General features: G+C 35.9%; 1 protein-coding gene across 2 annotated transcripts in view; it reads left to right on the top strand.

Annotated features, from left to right (window-relative positions):
• NTN4 (netrin 4) overlaps positions 1–23690 on the top strand; it is a 108346-nt gene that overhangs the window by 59661 nt on the left and 24995 nt on the right. For both annotated transcript variants that reach the window (XM_040637340.1, XM_040637339.1), the window contains exons 4-5: positions 9559–9685; positions 11597–11785. In XM_040637340.1, the coding sequence (XP_040493274.1) occupies positions 9559–9685; positions 11597–11785 (316 nt within the window). The remainder of the gene's footprint in view (positions 1–9558; positions 9686–11596; positions 11786–23690) is intronic.

Raw genomic sequence — 23690 nt, 5'->3', positions numbered from 1 at the left:
AAAAAAAAATACACTGTTGAGCCAATTATTAAATTGGCTCAAATTAAATAACAATTATTAAATTTAAAAATACATTTTAAAACAATGGGAATATTTTAAGACCTTCTTTCACTTGGCTTTTTAAATGAGGTTACTTTATTAACAATATTTTTAAATCCAAAAGTGTCTTGCAATTTATCTGAAGGTGCTTTTCTCTGCCCTGAAGCAGAAATGTAGGTTTGAGGAGTTTGTTTTTGCTTTCTTTTGTTTTGGTTTTGACCAATCATCTAATTTTTTCAGAAGGGGTCATGATGTATGTTGAAAGATAACCCACAAAACTTGATTTTAGTTCTCAGTTTAGCTGTAATACTATTTTAAAAAAATATCTGCTGAACCACATCTTTAAACAGTCTTGGAATAAATGCCCACAATTTGGAGTGCACAAATTTGGTAGCATTTGAAAATTTTGTGTGTTTGTGTATACATGCTTCTGAATACTCCTTCAACTCCTGATTTTTTTGTGATAAAGAGCATGCACAGTGGCACAAATAAACTGCCATTTAGATATACAAATCACAGTTTGGGGGCATACAAAATTTTGTACATGAAAAAATGGAAATAAACCAGCAACCTGAATCTTAAAATGTATCTGAATCATTAGGTTATGCACAGTGTTCTCACTTAACCATTCTCCATAACCTTAATTACTACTGACTATTACTACTCTCAATAACCTAAAATAATACTGACTATAAAAATTACCACACTATATGATATTACTATCCCTACCAGATCACATCTAATAGGGAGAGTAAATAACATAAAAGAAGTGCTATCCACAAAGAGCAAATCTTTAATTAGAGTTCATTTACATTTCTGTTATCATCTTTATTTGTAAATTTATTCACTGGAGTTTCTGAGAAGCAAAACTTGCAGTAACCCAGAAAACCCCTAGGAGGCATCAGAATTTTCAGTACTCTGGTTTCACGTTGAACCAGAGAGATCCTTTACGTGCCCTCAACTTATTCAGGCCAGGTGTGGGAGATGGGGGCCAAACTTCCAGTACTCTCCTATCTCCAGAACTTCTAGGCTTCTCCCAGGGGAATAGGACTAATAATCCCCTCAAGACCAGAGCCTCCATGAAATGGCTCACTTTGAGTCCAAACCAGCCTCTGTCCTGAAGAGCTCTTCAAGGACAAATTGTTTCAGAACACATCTGTTTTATTAAGGTAACACCTTCAAGGGACTTGGCCAAAGTGGATCCCTCAAAATCCTACTCCCTAGGGTTTTATTGTAGCATAGGTAGGGATTAAGATGATGACTGGAGTCAGACTGCTGGAATTCAAATATTGTCACTCCAGCACTTACTGGCTTTTGTAACCTTAGGCAAATTATCTAAACTCTTTGAACTTCAGTTTCCTCCTTTGTGAAATGGCAGTGATCATTGTACCTACCTTATAGGGTTCTTGTGTAAATCCAGTGAGTTAATACTTATACAATGAACCAGAAGAGTGCTCAGTACATAGTGCTACTCAATATTATCTACTCTACTATTGTTATTATTCATCATCATCGTTATTATTATTATTATTCTCATTTCCCTCCAAGACTGACCCATGTTCCTTAAGCTTACAGATCTGCCAGAACAACTACAGGTGACTACCACAGATAAGAACATATTTACCAACATGCCTTGCCCCGATGTGAACTAGTATACACCTTTTAGGAAGCACTCTGGACAAACCTGAATGTCTTTCAATACTATTCTACTCAAAATCCTGCTTTGTGACAAATAATTGAAAGTATCCTATTCCCACTCCAAAAGCATAATTGGTACCCTGCCTTCTTGGCAAGTTTATAAAATGGAACTAAATTAAATAACTAAGGTTATCAATGCTCCATTAAAATATATTTGCCGAATGAAAAAAATTAACACATATTTATTGAAAACCTATTATATGTCAGTTACTGGAGATGCAAAGAAATTTAACCCACTGTTTCTTCCCTCATAAGGCTTACAATCTAGTGGAGAGAGGCAGATAAGCCCATGATTACCATACAGTGTATTAAATGCAGTTTTCTTATGAAATTTGCATTTGTTCCATTCGTGCTTTTTCCAGCTCTATCAGCCAGAGCAATGTTCTTGGCAAGATAGCAAACATAGGCATAGTTTGTCTTTGGCTCCTACCCTTTCCCTGTAAGACATTCCCTTCCCCTCAATCAGGAAGCCACTTCCTCCTCTAGGCAACTCTGAGTCCAGTTCTAGGATTGAGAACAGATGATTATAATCCCAGCTGATATGTTTGTTGCTAATAATTAAGGATTTGCCCCTTTTGAGCATAAGTGCATTCTTGTAGGGAGCTCCTGGACCTACAACCCCATTTAAAAGCTAAAGGAATAAATTTCTACAGGAAGAATTTCAGGCAACTGGCTAACTGAGAAGAGAGAAGTCTCAAAGTACTGGACAAGAATGAAAATTCTTTAATCATAATTATTTCTGCTCTATACCTATCTTTATTTTATAGCCCGTATTTTCTTACAAGTGCTGTTTTCTCTAGTGTCCAAGTTCAGACCAATGAATGGATTGCAAAACTTTTCAATTGGTTGCATTGTTGCTATATATATTATTGGGCAAGGGTTTGGAATACTCAGCCTTCAACCTTTTTTGCCCCATTCTGACGGTATGTTTCAAGCCCCCTTTTCCACCAAACTCAATTATTATGCTTCATATTCACCACAGAACTCCCACATCTCCTGTTAAAACATGCAAACCTTTAATGGGGAGAAGGAATATTTTATTTGTTAGTGAAAAGACATGTTTTCCTCACAATGCTTTCTATTCAAAGGTTTGTCCTGTAGCATTGTTGTCTGTGTTTTTGTCCTACATAAGAGGAGCGGGCTCTAACAGGCTAGCCCGTTATTAGAATTTATCTCTTTGCATGCATAAGAAGTTCATTATTTTAGAAGTTAATCCTTTTCTTCTAAAAGGGACATACTATCTCTTTAGAAATTAATCAGTTTTGCCTTCACATTTTGTCTTAAATTGCTGCGTAGCATTGTTCCACTTCTAAATCATTTGTCATAGCTAAATGGAGTTCTGTGAATTGCTGCAGCTGCCTGTAAGTGGGCATTTTTCTTTGGTTCATAGAATAGGCACTGTTTGCATTCTCTTTTCACAAACATTTTTTAAAGGTCCAATGACAGTATGAAAGAAGACTCATTTGCCATTGGAATTCAAAGTTGAATGGGAAAAATGAAAATAAAATCATGTATATGTAAACAATAATGGCACCACAGCACAAGAAAATCACTAACTTTATGAAATTCAAGAATTTCTGAATACTTAGCTGTAAAGTCTCCCCCCCCCCACTAATTTTCATTATAATTTTTAGTGGGACACGAACAACAGCTGTTCCTTTCTTTCCTGGAAAGCAGTTGGGAAGCAAATTTTATCAGGCATTCCTAAAAGAATTCAATTAATATGAGTCCTCCAAAGCATTAACCAGATTGATTTTTTGCTTCGGTAATTTCCATTATGGCGAATGTCTGTAGAAAGCATCACCAGATGATGAAGTATACCTTTATTTGGAAGGCAGAAGCTAGAATGATATTTAGTCTATAATTTCTTTAGTCACAAGTAGTGGGGAAAATGCAGCAGGGGAGGAAAACAATAGGAGAAAAATAAAAAGAATAGAATTTGTTTAGGTATAGTCAGTATCAACAAATGAAAGTCTGTCTTCAGAGACTATCTATTAACATTTATTTACTCCTTCATTTGTGTCACAAGAAGTGCGCTGCAGGAAAGAAGAGATACTGTCCTAGCTCTCCCAAAATCCCTTTGATTTTCAGATGATCTGGAAATGTTCTGCATTGGTGAGTTGGCAGCAGAACCCAGCCACATAAGTCTCCTGTGGTAGTTTAGAAAAGATTATGGGTAGTTGCCTACAACCAATGAGTATCCCCAACTCAGAGAAGCAGGCCTTAAAATCATAAAACCCTAAGACTGGTAGGACCCTAAAAGTTGTCTAAGCCAATCTCCCATCTAATGTTTAAGTATTCTATAACATCTCAATAAGTGATTGTCCAACCCATATACCTGACACTGCCAGTTATCCAATTCTCACAACCTCTTGCCATGGCCAATCTCCTCAACTCCATGGTTGCAGACTACTAGAAGGTCTTCTGCCCCAAAAAAGAACAACAATGAAATGAAGCAGCTTTTCGAAACAAGACCTATCTTCCAGTGATGGATTTGAAAGATAATAATTTCCTCATTTTGCCCCCACCCTAGATTCCTATGTTTGTAGCCTCAAATATGAAGAAATTGCATTTTCTCTCCTTATCTATTTGGTTCTAATATATATTTGTCACTAAAGTGCATAGCTACTAATGACCATGCTGTTGCAATAATTGCTTAAACTAGTGGTTCAAAGTTTGCATGATTCCTTCCCTATAAGTATGCTAAAAATGACTTGCAAATAGGTTAATATTAACAACAAATAAATAATATTAGATACAATAGGAAAATTTTTGACATTGACAGAATAAAGTACTTACTATAAAAAAGGAGGTTATGAAATGCATAGAATAACCAAAATGCCAAGGTGTACCTCTTAGATAATTAGGAGTTACAAACTTGTTGTTAAAGTTAATTTCTCCTTTTCCAATTAGACAACCAGACACCTCTCTTTTTCAACTACACCTTAAGTACATAATCCCATTTTCCTGCCCTTTATCTAATTCATGTTTGTGTACCAAACAAGAGCTATGTTTAACTTGTTACTAAAGTTTCTTTTCTGTTGTTGTTGTTTTTTTTTTTTTCAATAAAGACCTAGTTTTACTTGCACATTTTTCACGAGCATCAAATAGTGGGTGATCTTTCAAGCTTGAACAGTAACAGTTGTATCGCTGAGGAAGGACTTCTTGTTTCAGATGGTCTAGATAATGATTTACAGCTATTTTTGGTAATTCTCAAAATGACAGCTCCTTGAATTTTTCTGTGTGCAGAAAAATTTGCTGGGCTGGCATTTTTCAGACCCTGGGAGGTTCATCCCAATTCTCAGCATGTGGGAGCAAGGGAATGCTCTGAAATCTTTACTCCAGAGGGAACTGACCTGTCCCCATTATCTTGTGATACATGTGAATGTTTGATGAGGTTTCCCTAGATGTCTGTGGCCTCCTAAGGCCTGGAATTTGTGGGCCAGGGCTAACCTAGGAGCTGGGTGAAATTACTTATAGGCCTTAAGCATTCCAAGACCAAACCTGATAAATTGACCTATAATGATAGTTTAGTTCCTCTAAAGAAAATGAACAATACTTCACAGCATGTCTTTATACAGTACTCAATAAATGGTTGTTTAAAAGTAGAAAGGATGCTAAAAGGCAATAAAATAAGATGAACAACATTTTAAAATTTTGAGCATTATCAGAAAATACACGTGAGTGCCACTGGCTGTTGGAAACCATAAGCTAGGGTAAAAAAAAAACAACCTATAAGCTGGTATATTTACTTACCATATATCTGTATATATGGTATAGGAATAGTAAAAGAGGAAGTGGAAGAAAGAACACAAGAGACAGGATAGGAATGAGGTAGAAAGAAGGTTTTTTTAGAAAGAAGAAAAGAATGTGTATTTAATATACCTTTTTAAAAATATTTTATTTATTTATCAGAGAGAGAGAGAGCATAGTCAGAGGGAGAAGCAGGCTCCCCACTGAGCAGGGTCAAGCCCGACGCTGGGACTCAATCCCAGGACCCCAGGATCATGTCCTGAGCTGAAGGCAGACGCTTAACCGACTGAGTCACCCAGATGCCCCTTTAATATACGTTTTAATCATTTCCTTACTCAAAGATCTTCAATGGATCTTCGGTATCTATAGGGTAAATTCTAGTATCCTAAGCTGATATTTAATGTGTCCCATGATCTATATAGAGCCTACCTCCCCAACACATCCCCTCTTAATTTATGGGTTTTTCCCAGAATATTCCTTTGGGGTTCTTAGCTTCTTTTGTCTTTGTCCCTAAGGAAAATCTTATGTGTTCTTTAAGACACAGCCTTGAGGACTAAGAAGTTTTATACAAATAGCATTTATTGACCTTGGTCTTTATCATATTTACTTTAGACTTAACATTTTCTAAAATGCCCCCCTCAGATAGTACTCCATATAACAGCAGTGGTGAATTAGGGATGGCTTATTCTAGGAATTCTGACTCTAATTCCATCAAATATTTGCATCCTAGGTGTTCTGTATGTGGGTTTGTTGTTGTTGTTGTTGTTGTTGTTGTTTTTACAGATCATAAAATTTAGACAATTGCAAAACTACTCTTCCCACTAATTCTCATTATGCTATCAACTTCTGCCAGCTATATAAATGTATCTTCACTTGACTAAACTCTTCAACTTTGGAAGATTGTTCTTACTCAGTCTTTTCCAAAGACTCAATTTTCCTCAAAATAAGTATCCAGCCTTTACTGAGAGCCTTTAGAGAAGAATCTTCCCTTGTCAAAGATATTTGATAAAGAGTTTTTATTTTTTCATCATGATAAGGAATGTTGAATTTAAAAGATTTAATTAAAGCAGTAGGGCTGGAGCATTTCTACCAGAATATATGAAAAATCAGATTTCCGAGAGCTGGGATAAAAAGACCACACTCTTTTTTTTTTTTAAGATTTTATTTATTTATTTATTTATTTATTTATTTATTTATTTAAGAGAGAGAGGCAAAGATAGCAAGAGAGAGCACAAGCAGGGTGGAGAGGGAGAAGCAGGGAACCGAGGACACTGGGATCATGACCTGAGTGTAAGGTAGACACTCAACCAACTGAGCCACCCAGGTGCCCCAAAAGACCACACTCTAATAGAGCAGTAAAAATTAAATTAAATTCCTTCAGATCTCCAAATTGAAGTGCAAATTTGTATTTAGAACTCACCTGCATGTGTAAATGGAGATGTTACCTTACAACTCCATGGGGCTTTACATATAAACAGCTCCTAGGAGAGATAGTCACAAAGAGAAGCCCAAGAAAACAGGTAACTGTAACTCAACTCACACTTGGGTATTCCAAGACCAAAATCAGTAAGTTGAATCTGTAACACTAGTTCAGTTTCTACAAGGAAAAATAACAAAAATTCTTGCAACATCATTGTACTCTAAGGAGCCAATCCTATCCTCTCAAAAAAAAAAGTTATACTTTAATTAATCCTTAAGAACTAAAAGCACAGCTATGATTAATTTTCATTAAGCACAAAAACCTTGCATTATAATACACAGAAATGAAATTTAGCATGATGGTCACCAAAACCATTATTTATGAAATTTTCCAGATTACCACATTTAGGCCTCATGTGGAGCATTCACGAGTAGCCTGCAGTCCTCCAAGCCCTATATAATTCCTGCACTTGAACATTTTGTGAGCATAAGGTCCTTAGTAGTCATATCACAGACTTGGATAATGCATAATCCAGAGTGCCTCTACCAGTGGAACAAAAGACATATATGCTAAGAGAATTAAAAGAGAAAGGGACTCCTGGGTGTAAGAAAACACAATTTACTCTGGTGTTAAATTAGGTCAAGCAGTAATACATCAATGTACTGGTGTAGCTATTTCCAGATTTGCTGAGCTCTAGGGATTGATTCCTTTTGATAATGGCCACTCCAAGTACATGTAATTTCTAGCAGTTCCTTTATCACTGCAGTCAAAATATTCTGACTGTATTGAAATAAACTTTGTTCACAGACTCTCCCTAGCCTCCTAGCACCATACCTTGGTTCATTTTGTTTCCTCTTCCTGGGAAGTGTCTTCCCTTCTGCCTGTCAGAAGGGAAGCCCATCTTTAAGGACTAGCTTAAAACCTAACCCCCTTTCTAAAGCCCTCCACAACTGCCAATCTCTGGTGATTCCTGAACCTTTTAAATTCCAACATCCTTTTGTTTTCTTAGGTATTTATTGTCTTGTTTATCTGTAATTTTTTTCTATGTAAGTCTTTTTTATCCAGCTACATCATACTATTCTTAAACACAGAAACTATGTTTTATAATGCTTTGTGTACCAAACATTGCCTAATATACTGCCTATCCTGGTAGATATACATTAAATATTTGTTGACACTCTGATATTATCTATTACTTTCATGCTAATTTACCCATTATGCTGTTTCTCAAGGAAAACAAAAAACAAAAACAAAAACCTCATAGATCCAAATTTGGAAACACCATTCTGAGCTACTTTACAAAACTTTCATTTGTACAGTCATGAGATCACGTGTTAATAAGTGTGTGTTGGTACTGGAATTCATGGCAATACTTAGTTATTAGGGAGTATTCGAGATGATCCAAGATCTTAATTTTTAGAAACATTAATTTTGGTAACATTCTACAAAAAATATTAAAATCCTCATAAAACCCTCAGATCCTAGAGAATTCTACTGAAGTATTCCTCCCTTTGAGAAACACTGTTTTAATAAACTCAACCTCTCTGAACTGTGGGATTAAAAGAAAATCATTATGGTCATTATGACAAAATATATTCAAAGCCTTAAAAATATATGTGTTTTTGATTATTCAGTTTTACTTCTGGCAATACATTCTAAATAAATAAAGATGTACACGAATAGCTACAAGGATATTTGTTATAGAACTAAAATATAATATGTAGAAATATTTAAAAGCCTAAATAACCAAAAATAAGTGATTGGTCAAATAAACTGTACACCATACAAGGGAGCCATTAAAATGTATGCTGTACAAGAATATTTAACGAAATAGAAAGATGATCTCAATATATTGTTATATGAAAAAAAAGTTTTAAATATAATTGTATTTTGGGGCACCTGGGTGGCTCAGTCAGTTAAGCATCTGCCTTCAGCCCAGGTCATGATCCCAAGGTCCTGGGATCAAGCCCTGTGTGGGGCTCCCTGCTCAGCAGGGAACCTGCTTCTCCCTCTCCCTCTGCTGCTCATCCTGCTTGTACTCTCTTGCTCTCTCTGTCAAATAAATAAATAAAATCTTTAAAAAATACATTTATACATAATTATATTTTTAAAGTACTAGAAATGTAAACTTCAAATGTTGATTATGATATGAAATGATCATATTTACAGATTTCCAAATTTTCTATAGTGAAGATGTAGTACTTTTGTGTAAAGAATTTAAAAAAATTTTAAGGTATTAAAAATTTAAGTAAATATCTAGCCAGTCCCTCAGAATTACTCATTAGGGTCACATAACCTACAGCCAAGAAAAATATTTTATGTATCCTTTTTTTTTTTTTTTAAAGTAGGCTCCATGCCCAGCGTGGAGTCCAACTCAGGGCTTGAATTCACAATCCTGAGATTAAGACCCAAGCTGAGTTGAAGAGTCAGACGCTTAACTGACTGAGCTATCCAGGTGCCCCTTTTATGTAATCCTCTGAATTAATCACAGGACAAACTAAAGAAAGAATCTCACATCTTGACGACTTCTTTAGGAAAGTGAATGAATATCCTATGGCTAAAGCCAACCAATGAGATAAGATTGTAGGAAGAATATTCCTTCCCAGCATTGTTTGTGCCTCACAGCTCTTATTTATTTTTGTTTGTAGGTCCATGGAAAATGTATGTGTAAGCACAACACAGCAGGTACCCACTGCCAACACTGTGCACCATTATACAACGACCGCCCCTGGGAGGCAGCTGATGGCAAAACAGGATCTCCTAAAGAGTGCAGAAGTGAGTAGCCAGCCAACAAGACTAAAAGCCTTCTTTGTAAAGTAAACTTATCTGTGGACTCCTTGTCGTCTCTAGAAACACAATATAAAGTGGTGGGTGACAGGCACTGTAACCTACACAAATATAGCCCATATCACTGCTCACTATGACCTCAACCACTGGAAGCAATCACTGCTTGCAAAGTTGCCAATATGACTATTTTGCCAATAATGTGTTGCCCATTTTCTTGGACACTTTGCAGGACCCAAGCACCCTTCTTGAGAAGTTGACATAATAAAAACATGGCTAGACACAAGAGCAACTGAGGATTATGGCATACAATTACTCTCATAGATGAGATATTGAATTATAAAAATGAAAATAGCTATCTCAAATTCAGTTCTCAAAACAACCCTATCAAGCAAGCAGGTGGTGTTAATCCCACTTTAGAAATCAGGAAATTGAGGCTCAGTAAGATTAAGTAACTTGCCAAAGTTAGTAAATGATAGTCAGGACTTGATCCCAGTTCTTCAAACTCCAAATTAAATGTTTTTTCCATAATACCATGATGCCTTTCTTTTCACTTATGATACTTGAAATGACAAATCAGATTTGAAATTAAGCCATTAGTCAAGAATGAGACTGCATTACTAGGACTAACTTTCAGGTTTGAGATTGGAGATTAGATAAGAGGGTAAAAAATATGGGAATACAAACCATTTTTTTCTTTGCAATTCAAAATGTTCAGAGAAATACACATGCCCATAACAGTGTTTATACCCACAAACTACAGTTTTACAAGGATTTAAAGGCAAGTTCTGTCAGTAACGTTGTGGGAAGTCTCCTCCCATACATAATTTGGAATCCTAACTGATTTATTTTAGTTTCTAGGAAATGTAAAGGATTTCCTCTAAGCATAAATTTTAAATTATCTTATATTATGCTTTTTAAAAATTATGAATCTCGTCAAAATATCATAACATGTCAAGGAAACAATGAAAAAACAATAGCACAAACACAGTCAACCTCCAGGAAAAAGTCTGGATTCTTATTCTAAATCACTCATCAAGAGAATCTAAAGAATTTCTCCTAAATTCCTAGAGTGCCATTCTGGTCTTTCCACAGACACCAACTGTGTATCTAAATACATATAGAACACAGAGACTTGTAACTTGGTGCTACTGATGATCTTATAAATGCCTTTGAGAAATGCAGAAACAATGCAGACCTCTTCTACAAAACAACAAACAAACAAACAAACAAACAAAAAACAAAACCACAAAAAACCCAGGCTTCTATAGGAGACTATCTTGTACTCACCAATACATCAATAGCTTAGGGATAGTGGAAAGACAAATCAATCTACCTGCCAAGTTACTAACCCCTGTCCACTACAAGGTTCCTTCCAGGCTCATTACTGAGCATGAATTTAGGCCTGTATCTGCAATATGAATTTTCATTTTCAAATAATGTCTGACAACGTAGAGTTTTCTAAACACGGTCAGGGGACTCACAGTGATGACATTGGTCCTTGGGAAGCAGCATTACTGTTAAAGAAGGAAAAAATGGGTAGCCACTCAAATAGTCTTTCCAAAATAAATGTCAACCCCAGTTGCTAAGGAAACAATATCTCTGCCTAAGAAGACACATTTTGCTTTGCTGCCTTTCAGGATATCCTAAAAATTTTTTTAAATTTAAATTTAAAAAAATTTTTTGAACAAAGGCTCTGCCTTTTTATATGCTGTTTTGATTCTTGTACTGTGAAAATGTGTACTATTTAAAAAACTAAAAATAAAATTAAAACCACTGTATGTTAATTATACATGAATAAAAAAAATTAGCAATCAGCTTACCCCATTTTTAACTGCCTGAATATTAGAGAACCTGTTGTTTTAAATTATTTGTTTTCCTCTCATGCCTTTTTCCCCTCAGCCTGCAAGTGCAATGGACATGCTGATGCCTGTCACTTTGACATTAATGTGTGGGAGGCATCAGGTAATCGTAGCGGTGGCGTCTGCAATGACTGTCAGCACAACACAGAAGGTCAGCATTGCCAGCGATGTAAGCCAGGCTTCTACCGGGACCTCCGGAGACCTTTCTCTGCTCCAGATGCTTGCAGAAGTAAGTGAACTAGTGGTTACTGGGGAAAAGCCTGATTTGTACAAAGGAGATGAATCTTTCCATCCTTCACATGCTGGTCCATGGGAGAGAGGTCATGAAATTCTCAGACAGTACACTCACACACACTACTAGTTCATTTCTTCTTTGGTAAGAGCCATGATATTTTAACTTGTTAGGTGAAAAGAATACAATATTCATAAACGTAATCTCTTTTATCACTCTGCATGTAGTAAAACTGTTTCCTGTGGCACCACATTTTGGAAAACAAGATGACAAAAGAGGAAAAAAAGGATGATGGAGAGGGAGATATATTTAAAATTATGTTAAGGGGCAGGTGCCTGGCTTGGTTGGTAAAGCATGTGACTCTTGATATTGGCGTCATGAGTTCAAGCCCCACGTTTGGTGTAGAGATTACTTTAAAAACAGGTATGTAAAATTATCTTAGGACTAAATATATGAGTAGGACATAGGCAATAATCAGACTCAAATTGATGAAATAAAGAGTGGTTATCTGCACTTGGGTCATTCTAGCTTTCATCTCTAAAGTGACTTTGAACACCTGAAAAACCACAAGTTTTTGTGTCATTATGAATACACTTTGGCTGACACTGCCCTAATGTACCCCTGTACCATAAACTGATTTAGAACAACAATCATACCCTACTCTTCCCCTAAAATACTAAATTCTTACAGAATAGATTTTGCTTTTTTGTTAGCATAATTCCAAGAAGAGGTTTATATGAAAAAAGAATAGAATTTTAAGATTTGCTCAATTAAGGAGACATTATCTGAAACATGTGACCATGAAGAGTGCAGTCAGAGCTTCAGTAGATGTCCAACGTGGATGAATAGTTCATCTAACTACATGAGTAGTTATACATCTGTCAACTCAGAAATTATTAGATGACAAAAACCACTCAAGACTGTTAATGGCGATTGATGACCATGCACTTCCTTTCCCCACCAAGGAATCTGTGTTCTAGCTCAGAAACAGTGACAGGAAAGGAGCAATACAATGGGAAGTAATCATTTACAATCTTGGGGGGTTTTTTTATTTAAAGGAAAAAATTCTATTGCTCTTGAAAAATACATATTTTTAACATCAGACAGGTGATATCTACATGAAATTTGAGTGGGCTTGCTTTACAAGCTTTCTCTCAAATTGTAGAAGACAGAAGGTGGCCCAGCTCACTTTCGACATTGAGCTCAAAATTTTTATTTACATCTTAATACTTCTCTGAGAATTCTGTTTTATTTTTGCTCTTTGTCTATACTCAGACTTTCATAGTAGGTTTTGAACAGATCTAGAATAGAAGCTTTCCCTGCTCCTTATGGCTGTGTGATCCTATGCCAGATATTAAACCTGTTTGGACTTTGATAAATTTTTTCTCCCCATAGGTTTGTAATGAGAACTATATAAGATCAAGTATGTGAGGGGCCCCTGGGTGGCTCAGTCAGTTAAGCATCTGCCTTCGGCTCAGATCATGATCCGGGGGTCCTGGGATCGAGCCCTGCCCCCAGTGGTCAGGCTCCCTGCTCAGCGGGGAGTATGCTTCTCCCTCTCCCTCTCCCAGTGCCCCCGCCCCACCACCTCCCCCCACCCCCATGCACTCTCTTGCTATCTCTCTCTCAAATAAATAAATAAATAAATAAATACATAAATACATAAATAAAATCTTTTTAAAAAAAGATAAAGTATGTAAACTGTTTAGCACATTGCCTATTATAGTAAGCCCTCAAGAAATGAAAACTATTATAATAACTATTATTGTCCTATATGATAGAAGGTAGGAAATAATAGTACAGAGTCTCTACTCTTTATTGATCAAAAACACATAATGTCAAAGATAACTACTTCTTTAAAATCCACAGACCCTTAGGGAATAAAATAAAGGCTCCTTAACCCCAAGTGCTGAATGAAGGGTCTACTTATAAAATTGCTTAGATTCATGATATATTCAGTCCTAATACCATTTTCTACAGGATATATTTAAATAGATAGAGGGGTGCCTGGCTGGCTCAGTCAGTAAAGCATGTGACTCTTAATCTCAGGGTTGTCAGTTCAAGCCCCACGTTGGGCATGGAGCCTAGTAAAATAATAATAATAAAATAAAATAAGATTTAAAAAAAAAGAGGGCACCTGGCTGGCTCAGTCAGTGGAACATATGACTCCTGATCTCAGGATTGTGAGTTCAAGTCCCACGTTGGGTGTAGAGATCACTTAAAAATGAGCTCTTAAAAAATAAAAGATATAGAGAGATAGATAAATAGGTAGATAGATATGTACATATGTGTATTGCATATCTTCAGACCACTAGTGGAAATGTCTAAAATGAGAATGTACTAACTACCAAGCAGATAAAATAAGAAAGGAAGTTAATTTATCATTAAGTGACTTAGATAAGGTAGGATCTTGTAGGACAACAGGCAACATTTTCAAAATACATTTTCAAAGATACTGTTAAATAGCATTGACTTGAAACAGTATGTTGTACAATGTATCTAACTTATATCTTTGTTCATTCAGTCATTCAACTGATATATATTGAGTGCTTGTGATGTGCTGAATGTTTGGGATACATCAGGGAACAAAACAAAGTTCTCTAACCATTAAAAACAGAAATAGAAAAGGTTTAATGGCAGACTTGAAGTCAAAATAAATATCTTTTAAATTTTTGTTTTGTTTTCTTTTTGTTACGGTGCTATGTTCAAGCTATGGCTCATATTCTTACAAAATATAAAAAAGTTGCCAGCTCTAGCTTTTGAAATCCTAGAGAGCTCACCACTTCAGAATTTTATAAAAAGAATATGAAAAAGGAGATTAGTTAAAAGGTGACTCCTTGTTAATGGTCACTACTTCTATAACTCTTCTAGAGACTTGACAAAAAAAGAATTTATAAATTTTGGTCCCCAAACTACCAGTTCTATAAAAAACATAAGCCAAAAGTGAGAATGTAGCTAAAAGTAACACATAAGAGAGACACAGTCTTTTCACAATGTTTTTGTATGTGTGTGTGTAAATGTATATATGTATGTACATATGTATTTATGTAGGCAAATAGTGGTGTATATTTGTGTGCATGTGTGTTAGATCACACAAGTATGATCAGTATTGTGTTAGAGAGTGTGGAGGAGAGCTCACAGGCGGAGCAATTAATGAGTTGAGTGTTTTGAATTTTGATGTAAGACCTGAGACCTGAAGTTTAGTAAGAATCAACATAACATGGGTAAGGGTATTCCTACTGGAGAAAACAACCAAAGCCAAAAAGAAACAGGAGGAAGAAAGAACACGACATATTCTGAGAACTGAAAAAAAATGCAGAATGACCATAGAGGCAAGAAAGGGGGCGAAGGCAACAAAAGGTAAGGAAATGAGAGCAGTAGAAAAGATGGGTGGTAGGCTAGAGATGTCCTCATCTTGGACATCTCAGTGAGTTGGAGCTGATTGAACTATCCATTATTGGCTGATTATTAGTTGATAATCAGCCAATAAATATCATTCAGCATAATTTTCCTGGGGCCTACCAAGTTGATATTTATAGACAGTATGTAAGTATTAGAAGACCGAAAGCACCAAAGTCATTTCAGTGAAAACTCCCATCAAAACCATATTAATATATTTTTTAAAAACTGAAACACGGTAAGGTAATTATAACAAATTTTTCTGAATTATTTCCTCAACACTTTAAGTTGTCATGAGATTCTGAAAGACTTGAAGATAGAAACTACTACTACTGAGTCAAATTGCTAAACACTCCTAAACAAATACCTTCATGGTATTTAATGCACCAAGTAAGGAAATTATGAAAATAACTGATACCAATTTAGTCCTTTTAGCATAATTTGTAGGAGGTAGATGGATTAGTGGGGAAGATCTGTATTTCCTTCTTTCCTTCTCTGGACAGCACCCTGATCCACTGATTGTAGACAGCTGAAGAAGGCCCATCTCCATTCATTTTATGACTATTCCAGCATATGTTTGGGACAAGTTGTCTGTGTAAAATTCCCTAGCACCTTATTGGCACCTTTCAGAATATTACTCTTCTGTTCTCTTCCCTTTTCTGAGCCAGGGGTAGCTCCCAACACTTAGTAGTACATTCAATCCTCTCCCCTACCTTCATACTCTACGTAATATATTGTTTGATTGACAATATGTTTGGCAGAGTTTTCCTTTTTATTTAGTAATATTTTCATATCATTAACCACCTTCTTAATGGATGTGTCTATGTACCACCTTCAGTGTTATTAACTCTGATAATAAAGTTTATGATAAATAAGTTAATGTACATAACATTTTACGTTTTTAAAGATTATTTATGAGAGAGAGAGAGAAAAAGAATGTGCACAAGTAGAGCACGGGGCAGAGGGAGAGGGAGAGAATCTCGAGGAGACTCCCTGCTGAGTACGGAGCCCAGTGTGGGGCTTGATCCCAGGACTCTGAGACCATGACCTAAGCCAAAATCAAGAGTCGGATGCTTAACTGACTGAGTCACCCAGGGGCCCCTGTACATAACATTAATGTTTCAGTGTACCAGATTTCATGATAGATACTGATAGAAATATTGCTGTAACTAGAACTTTTCTTCCCATTAGTTCCCACTTTTCTTTTCTGAAGAAGGTAGTATCAGGAAAACAAGTCAATATTATGATATGCTATTAAAAAAATTTAAACTATCTCAGTGTGTGTTTATATCAACATGTACAACGTTATTCAAAATAACAATTTATTATATTTATTCTACTGTGCTTACCAAGTAACCTGCTACTCAGTGTGTGGTCCATAGACCAGTCCCATTGGCATCATCCAGTTGCTGATTAGAAAATGCAGAACTTCTTATCCCATCCCAGACCTACTGAATCAAATATGCACTTTCACAGAATTCCCAGGTGACTGTATCATACTAAAGTTATGACTGCTTCAGAATGCTTTTCCTTTTTTATTTTATTTTATTTTATTTTATTTTATTTTAAAGATTTTATTTATTTACTTGACAGAGATAGAGACAGCCAGCGAGAGAGGGAACACAAGCAGGGGGAGTGGGAGAAGAAGAAGCAGGCTCATAGCAGAGGAGCCTGATGTGGGGCTCGATCCCACAACGCCGGGATCACGCCCTGAGCCAAAGGCAGATGCCCAACCACTGTGCCACCCAGGCACCCTGCTTTTCCTTTTTTAAAAAAAGATTTTATTTTTAAGGATCTCAACACCCAAAGTGGGGCTAAAACTCACAACCTCTAGAGCAAGAGTCACATGCTCTACCAACTGAGCCAGCCAAGCGTCCCCAGAATGTTTTTCAACAAAGGGTAAATGCATCTTAGCACTTAGTCCACAGCTAAGTTGGCTGGAACATCCTACTATTCCCTAAGCATCCAAATTAACCAAGATTTGCATTTCTATTTGTGTGCATATGGATTTAGAATTTATAAAAATGAATTACATAGAGATTTACTGAGAAAAAAATGGATATATGAATAAATATGTTTCCATAGTACAGCATTTTCCAAAGTCTGATTCATGGAACACTAACTCCATGAGATGTCAATAGGAATCAGATAAGGAAATTTTTTTCTATGACCTTCAAATTTAAGAAATGGTGAATTAATCAAAGATTTCTGTCTTCAGGATTTCTCAGAGCATTTAATATGCTAACGTTCATTCTAAACCTCCCATAAAGCTTTGAGGTGTCTCTCAAATTTAACCAGAGAATGCTTTTCTTACAGAGTATCTTATGGGACCTGTGTTCTACAGAACACACTGGAAAATGCTGCTATTGTATAGTGACATATCTATATGAAGACCTCATTTGGGAAGACATATCCTAGAAGATTCCTTCTGTATATTTGTTCCTCATTTCTAAGTGCTAGAGCCTACAACTGTATATCAAGGAAATAGTAAACCTAACATTTCTATCAGTGAAATAATCACAAACATAATATTAACTAAGGCTCGGCAGTCTAGTCTATTGGACTGCCAGGGAGGATTTACGAAAACATCTCTTATTTCCTACTTGATATCTTCAGGCGTTTGGCACCATTGAAAGTCTGAACCTGCAGCCCAGACAAAATTTACTAGAAGTATAAATTATGCCCCAGTTTAGATCAGGAAATACTTACTGAGTACCTCCTCTATGCCAGGCACTGTGGTAAAGCACTAGGTCTGTAAAGATGAAAAGGTCTTCCCTACAAGATCTTTAATTCTAAATGGGGAGAAATGTAAGTAACAGATTATTTCAATACACTGTGGTGATGGTGATGATATAATAAATAATAGCTGACATTTGTTGAGTGCTACTAGTCTCTGTTTACTCTTCAAAAGGCTGTATATGTATTAACTCACTTAATTTTCACAAAAGCTCTTTGATGTTTGTACTATTATTATTCCCACTGTATGAGCAAAATGCAACGAAAGAGATACATTGAGTATCTCAGAGAAAAGTGTGCGGTAGAGTGAAAGCAATTAAGTAAAGACTTCCCTTAAAGAGATGCCTCTGATACGTCTTTGGGGGCTGTTTTTATTTTTTTCCTCTAAAAGTACAAACACAGTGTTTGTCCTATTTTCTAATCAATGATTGCCTTTGCTGACTTTAATGAGTGGAACTAGAAAGTGAAATGAACTGATGTTATTCTTCCTCATAGAATACATTTAATGCATTATTCCGTTCAACAAATATCGGTGACATTAATCTTGGGACTGTGTTCACAGTTAGCTCTTTGCCAAATAAGCCAAGGATTTATTAGCACCATTGATGCTCTAGGCTATTTTTTCCCTTCCCACTCTCTTGACAAGCACTATGCTAAATGCTATTGTCCTTATGTATACACTTCTAGTTGATGGTCATAAATTTCATCAAAACTGAATATAAAGAGCCCTAAACCAAATCTACTAGGCAATAGATTTATTCCTGTGAATAATTAATTCAACTCTGTTCTCACTTCCTCTTGATTCCAGCCTTAAGCAGAACCAACTGTGGGACCCAAACAATCAACTACACATTTCCATAGCCAAGAAAGCACTTCTGATGATTCCAGAGATGTTTGTTTTTTTAAGGCTAGTAGAGATCATTGAAACTAAATTTATTTCTACAACTCAGAAAAAAAAATGTAAAGGACAGTGCATTTAAGGTCTGTAAACACAAGGGAAAATGTGAATCTTTCCAGCTGATCTAGGGCTGAGAGCAGAATGGAGGCTCAAACTGGTTGGTTGCTAAGGTACAGAAGTAAAAGGGAAAGTATAATTATCACTGTGTACTAAGATACTTTGAGAAATATTGTCTTTCTGTTTTAAAAGAGCAGTCTCTTTTAGAGTAACTCATTTGAAATCTTGAATGTCACTTATGTACCTGTTGTTTCCTATCACCTAAGTAGATTTTCCTTTGGCAGACATATTTAAAATGTGAGAATAACCCCGCTGAACAGTAGTGTGCTAGTTTTCTAGGGATGGGAAATGCCCTGACTTGTAGCATTGGCCAATTTCTATGGTTTAAGTTATTCCACCCAATTTCAAGCTTATCAGATCATTTTTCAAATCAGGAACTCAGACTCAGACTCTCCACCACAAGTGGAATGATTTCTCTTCTTTGAATGAAGCCTTGCCTCAGCTTCTTTCTTTGATTTCAAGCACTGCTCCAATCTAATCATTGGTTCCCAAACCTGTCAATGGATCAAAATCACTTGGAGCACTTATTGAAAATATGAACTCTCAGAGCCCTTCCCTAGATCTTCTGAATCAGAATCTCCAAACAGGAACCAAGGGCAGAAATCTGTATTTTTCTTTTCTAAAAAGCATCATTGGTGATTCTGACTCAGCCCTTCAGTCCACTGACCAGAATTTGAGAACCATTATGTACACCATTGTTTCTAGTGTGAGCTTTATTCATTCCCATCCTTGGACGAAAGATTTTAAGCTAATAATCATCTATAACTTAATCTACTCACTGAATTAGCCATATCTACAACAGAAAATCCTGAAGGATTACTTAAAACTCTGGCTAGACACTTTTCCTGACTCAATGATAGATATAAATGCTCATAAGCATTCATATCACTTATCTTTCCCACTGAAGAATGTCCAACTTAGAACCTCTGCTTTTCTCAAAAAAAAAAAAAAATCTGGCAGGATTCTAAGATGTCTGTTTTTCATGTAACAGTTTCAAAATAAATACCTAGCAATTCCATTCAGAGAACTCCCTCTTATTCATGGTATATAAATTGATTTACCATAAATACCTCATATTTTAAAGTGCATTGTTGTGTAATGAGACTGGAATTTATAATAAAATTAGCCTACCATTACACTGACAATTTATTTTTACTTCTGCATTCACATACTTCAGAACATAGCACTAAACTACTATAGGTATGTTATTGTGTTGGACTAAATAATCATTGACTGTAGTTCTTCATGAAGCTCCATTCTCCCCCCCTACCCCATTTTGACACCAAAGAATATCTTAAATGTTAGATGCATGGGAAATTGGGTGTGGAACATTGACAGCTATTCTATGACATTTATCTACAGAAAATTTCTCATGCTTTAATAGAACACATGGTTTGAAATAGATGTTTGAAGAAACGCTTTATAGGATAGAATTAGCTCTTTTTTTTTTTTTTTTTTTTTTTTAGGAAACAGCCAGTTAGTTCCTTTACAATAAATTTATTGACTTTTATGTTGTAACGTATTTTTAAGTATTGCATAGTCTCTCTCCATATTTAAAGAAAAATCAGCAAATGGAAAAGAAAGCAGGATTTATTCCTTGTCAAAGTAAACAACTTCTTGAAAAACTGACATGCCCTTCCTTCCTCCCTGGTGGGCCAAAATAAATGTAGTCGATTGCCTTTCAGCAGAGAGTGAATAAAAATAAACTTGGTCCTTCTGCCCTAAAACCCAAACCAAGTGTTTACCAAGATATCGTTTTGTTACTTGGTTACCGTTACCCTGCCAGGCGGCTATCTTTGTAAAGAGCTCTCTCATCCATCCAAATCTATCTCTTTTTTTTCCTTCTTGCTTTTTTTCTTCTTCTTTTCTTCTTTCTACCTTAGGTGAAGCCCTCAGCTCAACTGATGGAAACACAGTGCCTAGAGTAGGTGACTATCTTGCTGCAGACTGTCTTTCCATCCTTCACAGTCTACTCAAATATCATCTTCTCATCATGCTCCCAAGGAGAATCTCTGTGTTTCTCTGCTTGTTTGTACCTCTACTTAATAATTATTTCATTCTACCTTTAGGGTGGTTATTCTTTACCTTTAAATTGTCCCAGAAGTAAAATTCTGAAATTAATTAAATCCAAATTACCTTACCACAGTGACGCTTCCCACTTTTCACTGTTGTACCTATGTTCCAGTCCGTATCAGAAAAGGATTGTTTCCCAAAGGTCATTAAAGTATCTTCCTTACAGCAGCTTAGTGGGCTTTTTCGTTCAAATTATAGTTTCAACAAAGCCACACGAATCCATTTTATGTCAAATAAACAACATAGACATCCTTGTTGTATGCTGAAAGCAATGATTTCAGCATAGAATCAATATGAAGTAACTTTTTGAAAAGCAAACTTTAAATAGAACCAGTCACTTGGCAATAATAGTTGGGAACCTTTAATCTTAGCTTTTAAAAAATACAAGATGTAAAACCAGAGGGTTAAGAAGTGAAAGAGATAGAAAAAATTCATATATCATAACGTAGTAATCATACTAGAACTATCCTTTAAAAAGGTCAAATGACATAAATTAAAGCTACCCCCCCAAAAGGAGAAATTTAATGAACTGATGAATAATAAAAGTCAGTCACATTTGGGAAGAGAAGTGGGAGGGGTCACAAAATTATTTAACATGTCTCCAAAACAGAAAGTATAATTCACTGAATACATAAATAATATGCCATTCTGCATTTGATGAGAACAAGCAATAAATAATCAAACAAATAATTATGATATATCAAAACTCTCAGAAAGCCTGGACAAAATTAGATGGGCTATAAAGAAGAGAAGTAGCACTTGTTGAATGTATACTATGGGCCAGACACCATGCTGGGCAATTTACATAAACTATCTCATTTAGCAATTTTTAGGAGTTAAGTGATGTTTTTGATTCTACACTGTGTCCTGGTTGATAAAAACAAAATGAGTTTTAAAATGCAGAAATAATCAGACATATATATTAGAACCAAAAATAATTTTTAAAGGAGCCTAGACTTTTGAAGAAACGTGTGGTACTGGGTTTTGAATGAGACCCTGCTTCCTGATGAATAGCCATGTGAAGCTTGAACCTAAAGAGCTGCATTTATCTTAAGGAATCTTGATATAAGAAAGATGGAGACAACTGAGGAATGTTCCTCATAGGCCAACAAAACAATCAAGAAAAGAGAGATACTAATGAATAAATAAGAAAGAGGCTGAATATTCTCAACTTAACTAGGAAACTGCTCAGGAAGAAAATACAACTTTCTTCACACACTCAAAAGGTGTAAGGGGACATAGGGAGTGGCAAAACATAATTTACTTCCCTAGAACAAAGAGTCGTAATTAGATGTAATTGGATGAAAGTGAGGAAAAAAGATTGATTAACATGAAAAAAAATTTCGCCACCAGTGAAAGGCATTTGTGGGTGGGGAATGTCTCCTACAGAGTTAGAATAAAGAACTTTTATCAAAAAATAATAAATAATAAAACTCGACTGAGTGAAGCATTAAATGTAGGGAATAGTCTTGCACTGGGAAGGCTCTGGATAATCTGTTCTGTTTAACCACTTCAGTTTTCTGCTCTTGTTTCTGTGCTGTTTCTGTGGTTCTGTGTGTTTGTTTCTTTGCTCTGTTTCTAGTGACTTGGGATTGCAATGCACCACAATGCTGTGGTGCTAAAATGGTAAAAACCTATAAAAGAAATAATATGAGCCTTTCAGGAGTTTCATCAACACGTATTTCATGGTTGTCACTCATTCAGAGGAACATTCGTTCAACAAAGATTGAGTGAGTCCCTAAAATGGGTCAGCATGGCCCTAGGTTTTGGGGATACAGAGATGAAAGATGTTGGTTTCTACCTTCTAGGCCTTCAAAGTGTACTATAGAGACAGCAGGGAAGTGAAAAATCATAAAGAGATTACACTGGAGGCCAGAAGAACATCTATCATTAAGAAATATTTATTAAGTGACTATAATTCACCAATTTTTTAAAACTCAACACAGATTTACTCACTGCTTACCTTGTGGCAGGCCTATCCTATTCAGTGTATATACAACAAAACAGAGTTCTTAATTCCATGGAAACAGACTATAAATGAATATATCCACGTAAATATGTAATTAAAAATTTCAGGGGCTCCTGGCTCAGCCCGTGGAGCATGTGACTCTTGATCTCAGGGTTGTGAGTTTGAGCCCCACATTGGGTGTAGAGATAACCTGAAAATAAAATCTTTAAAAACAAAACTGCAATACATTACGGAAAAAAAGGGTACCATGATGGAGTATAGCAAGGATGAACCACATCAATTCAAAGGAGAAGAGAGATGGGGTCAATGGGGATTCTTTATCAAAAGGAAAAAGGAGTTAGGGATGACGCAGGTTCCTGACTAGGCACCTGTGTAGATGGTGCCTTGAGATGGGAATACAGGAGGCTTTCTTCAACAAAAAGATAATGGTGTTTGGTATAACCAAATCCCAAATACAGTGTCTAAAATTATACTTAAAAGTTTTCCTGTGATGAAATTTGTCTGTACGTTCAAAAGTACAGACAAATTCTTCCTCAATTTTAACTGAAGTAGCAACCCAGGAATATAAAATTGGCTATTTAGCTGTCTAAGATCTTTTAGATATACCCTGGAATAAATAGTAACTGGCTCAGTTACAACTAGTAAACAGGAAAGGAAAGATACAGAAATCAAATTGAGGGCCCAGCAGTGGTCACATAGTAAAGCATTCA

Source organism: Ursus maritimus, unplaced genomic scaffold (assembly GCF_017311325.1).
Source record: "Ursus maritimus isolate PB19 unplaced genomic scaffold, ASM1731132v1 scaffold_21, whole genome shotgun sequence".
Classification (NCBI taxonomy): domain Eukaryota; kingdom Metazoa; phylum Chordata; class Mammalia; order Carnivora; family Ursidae; genus Ursus; species Ursus maritimus.
Note: the sequence above shows the minus strand (reverse complement) of the source record. Positions and strands in the feature narration are given on the sequence as shown.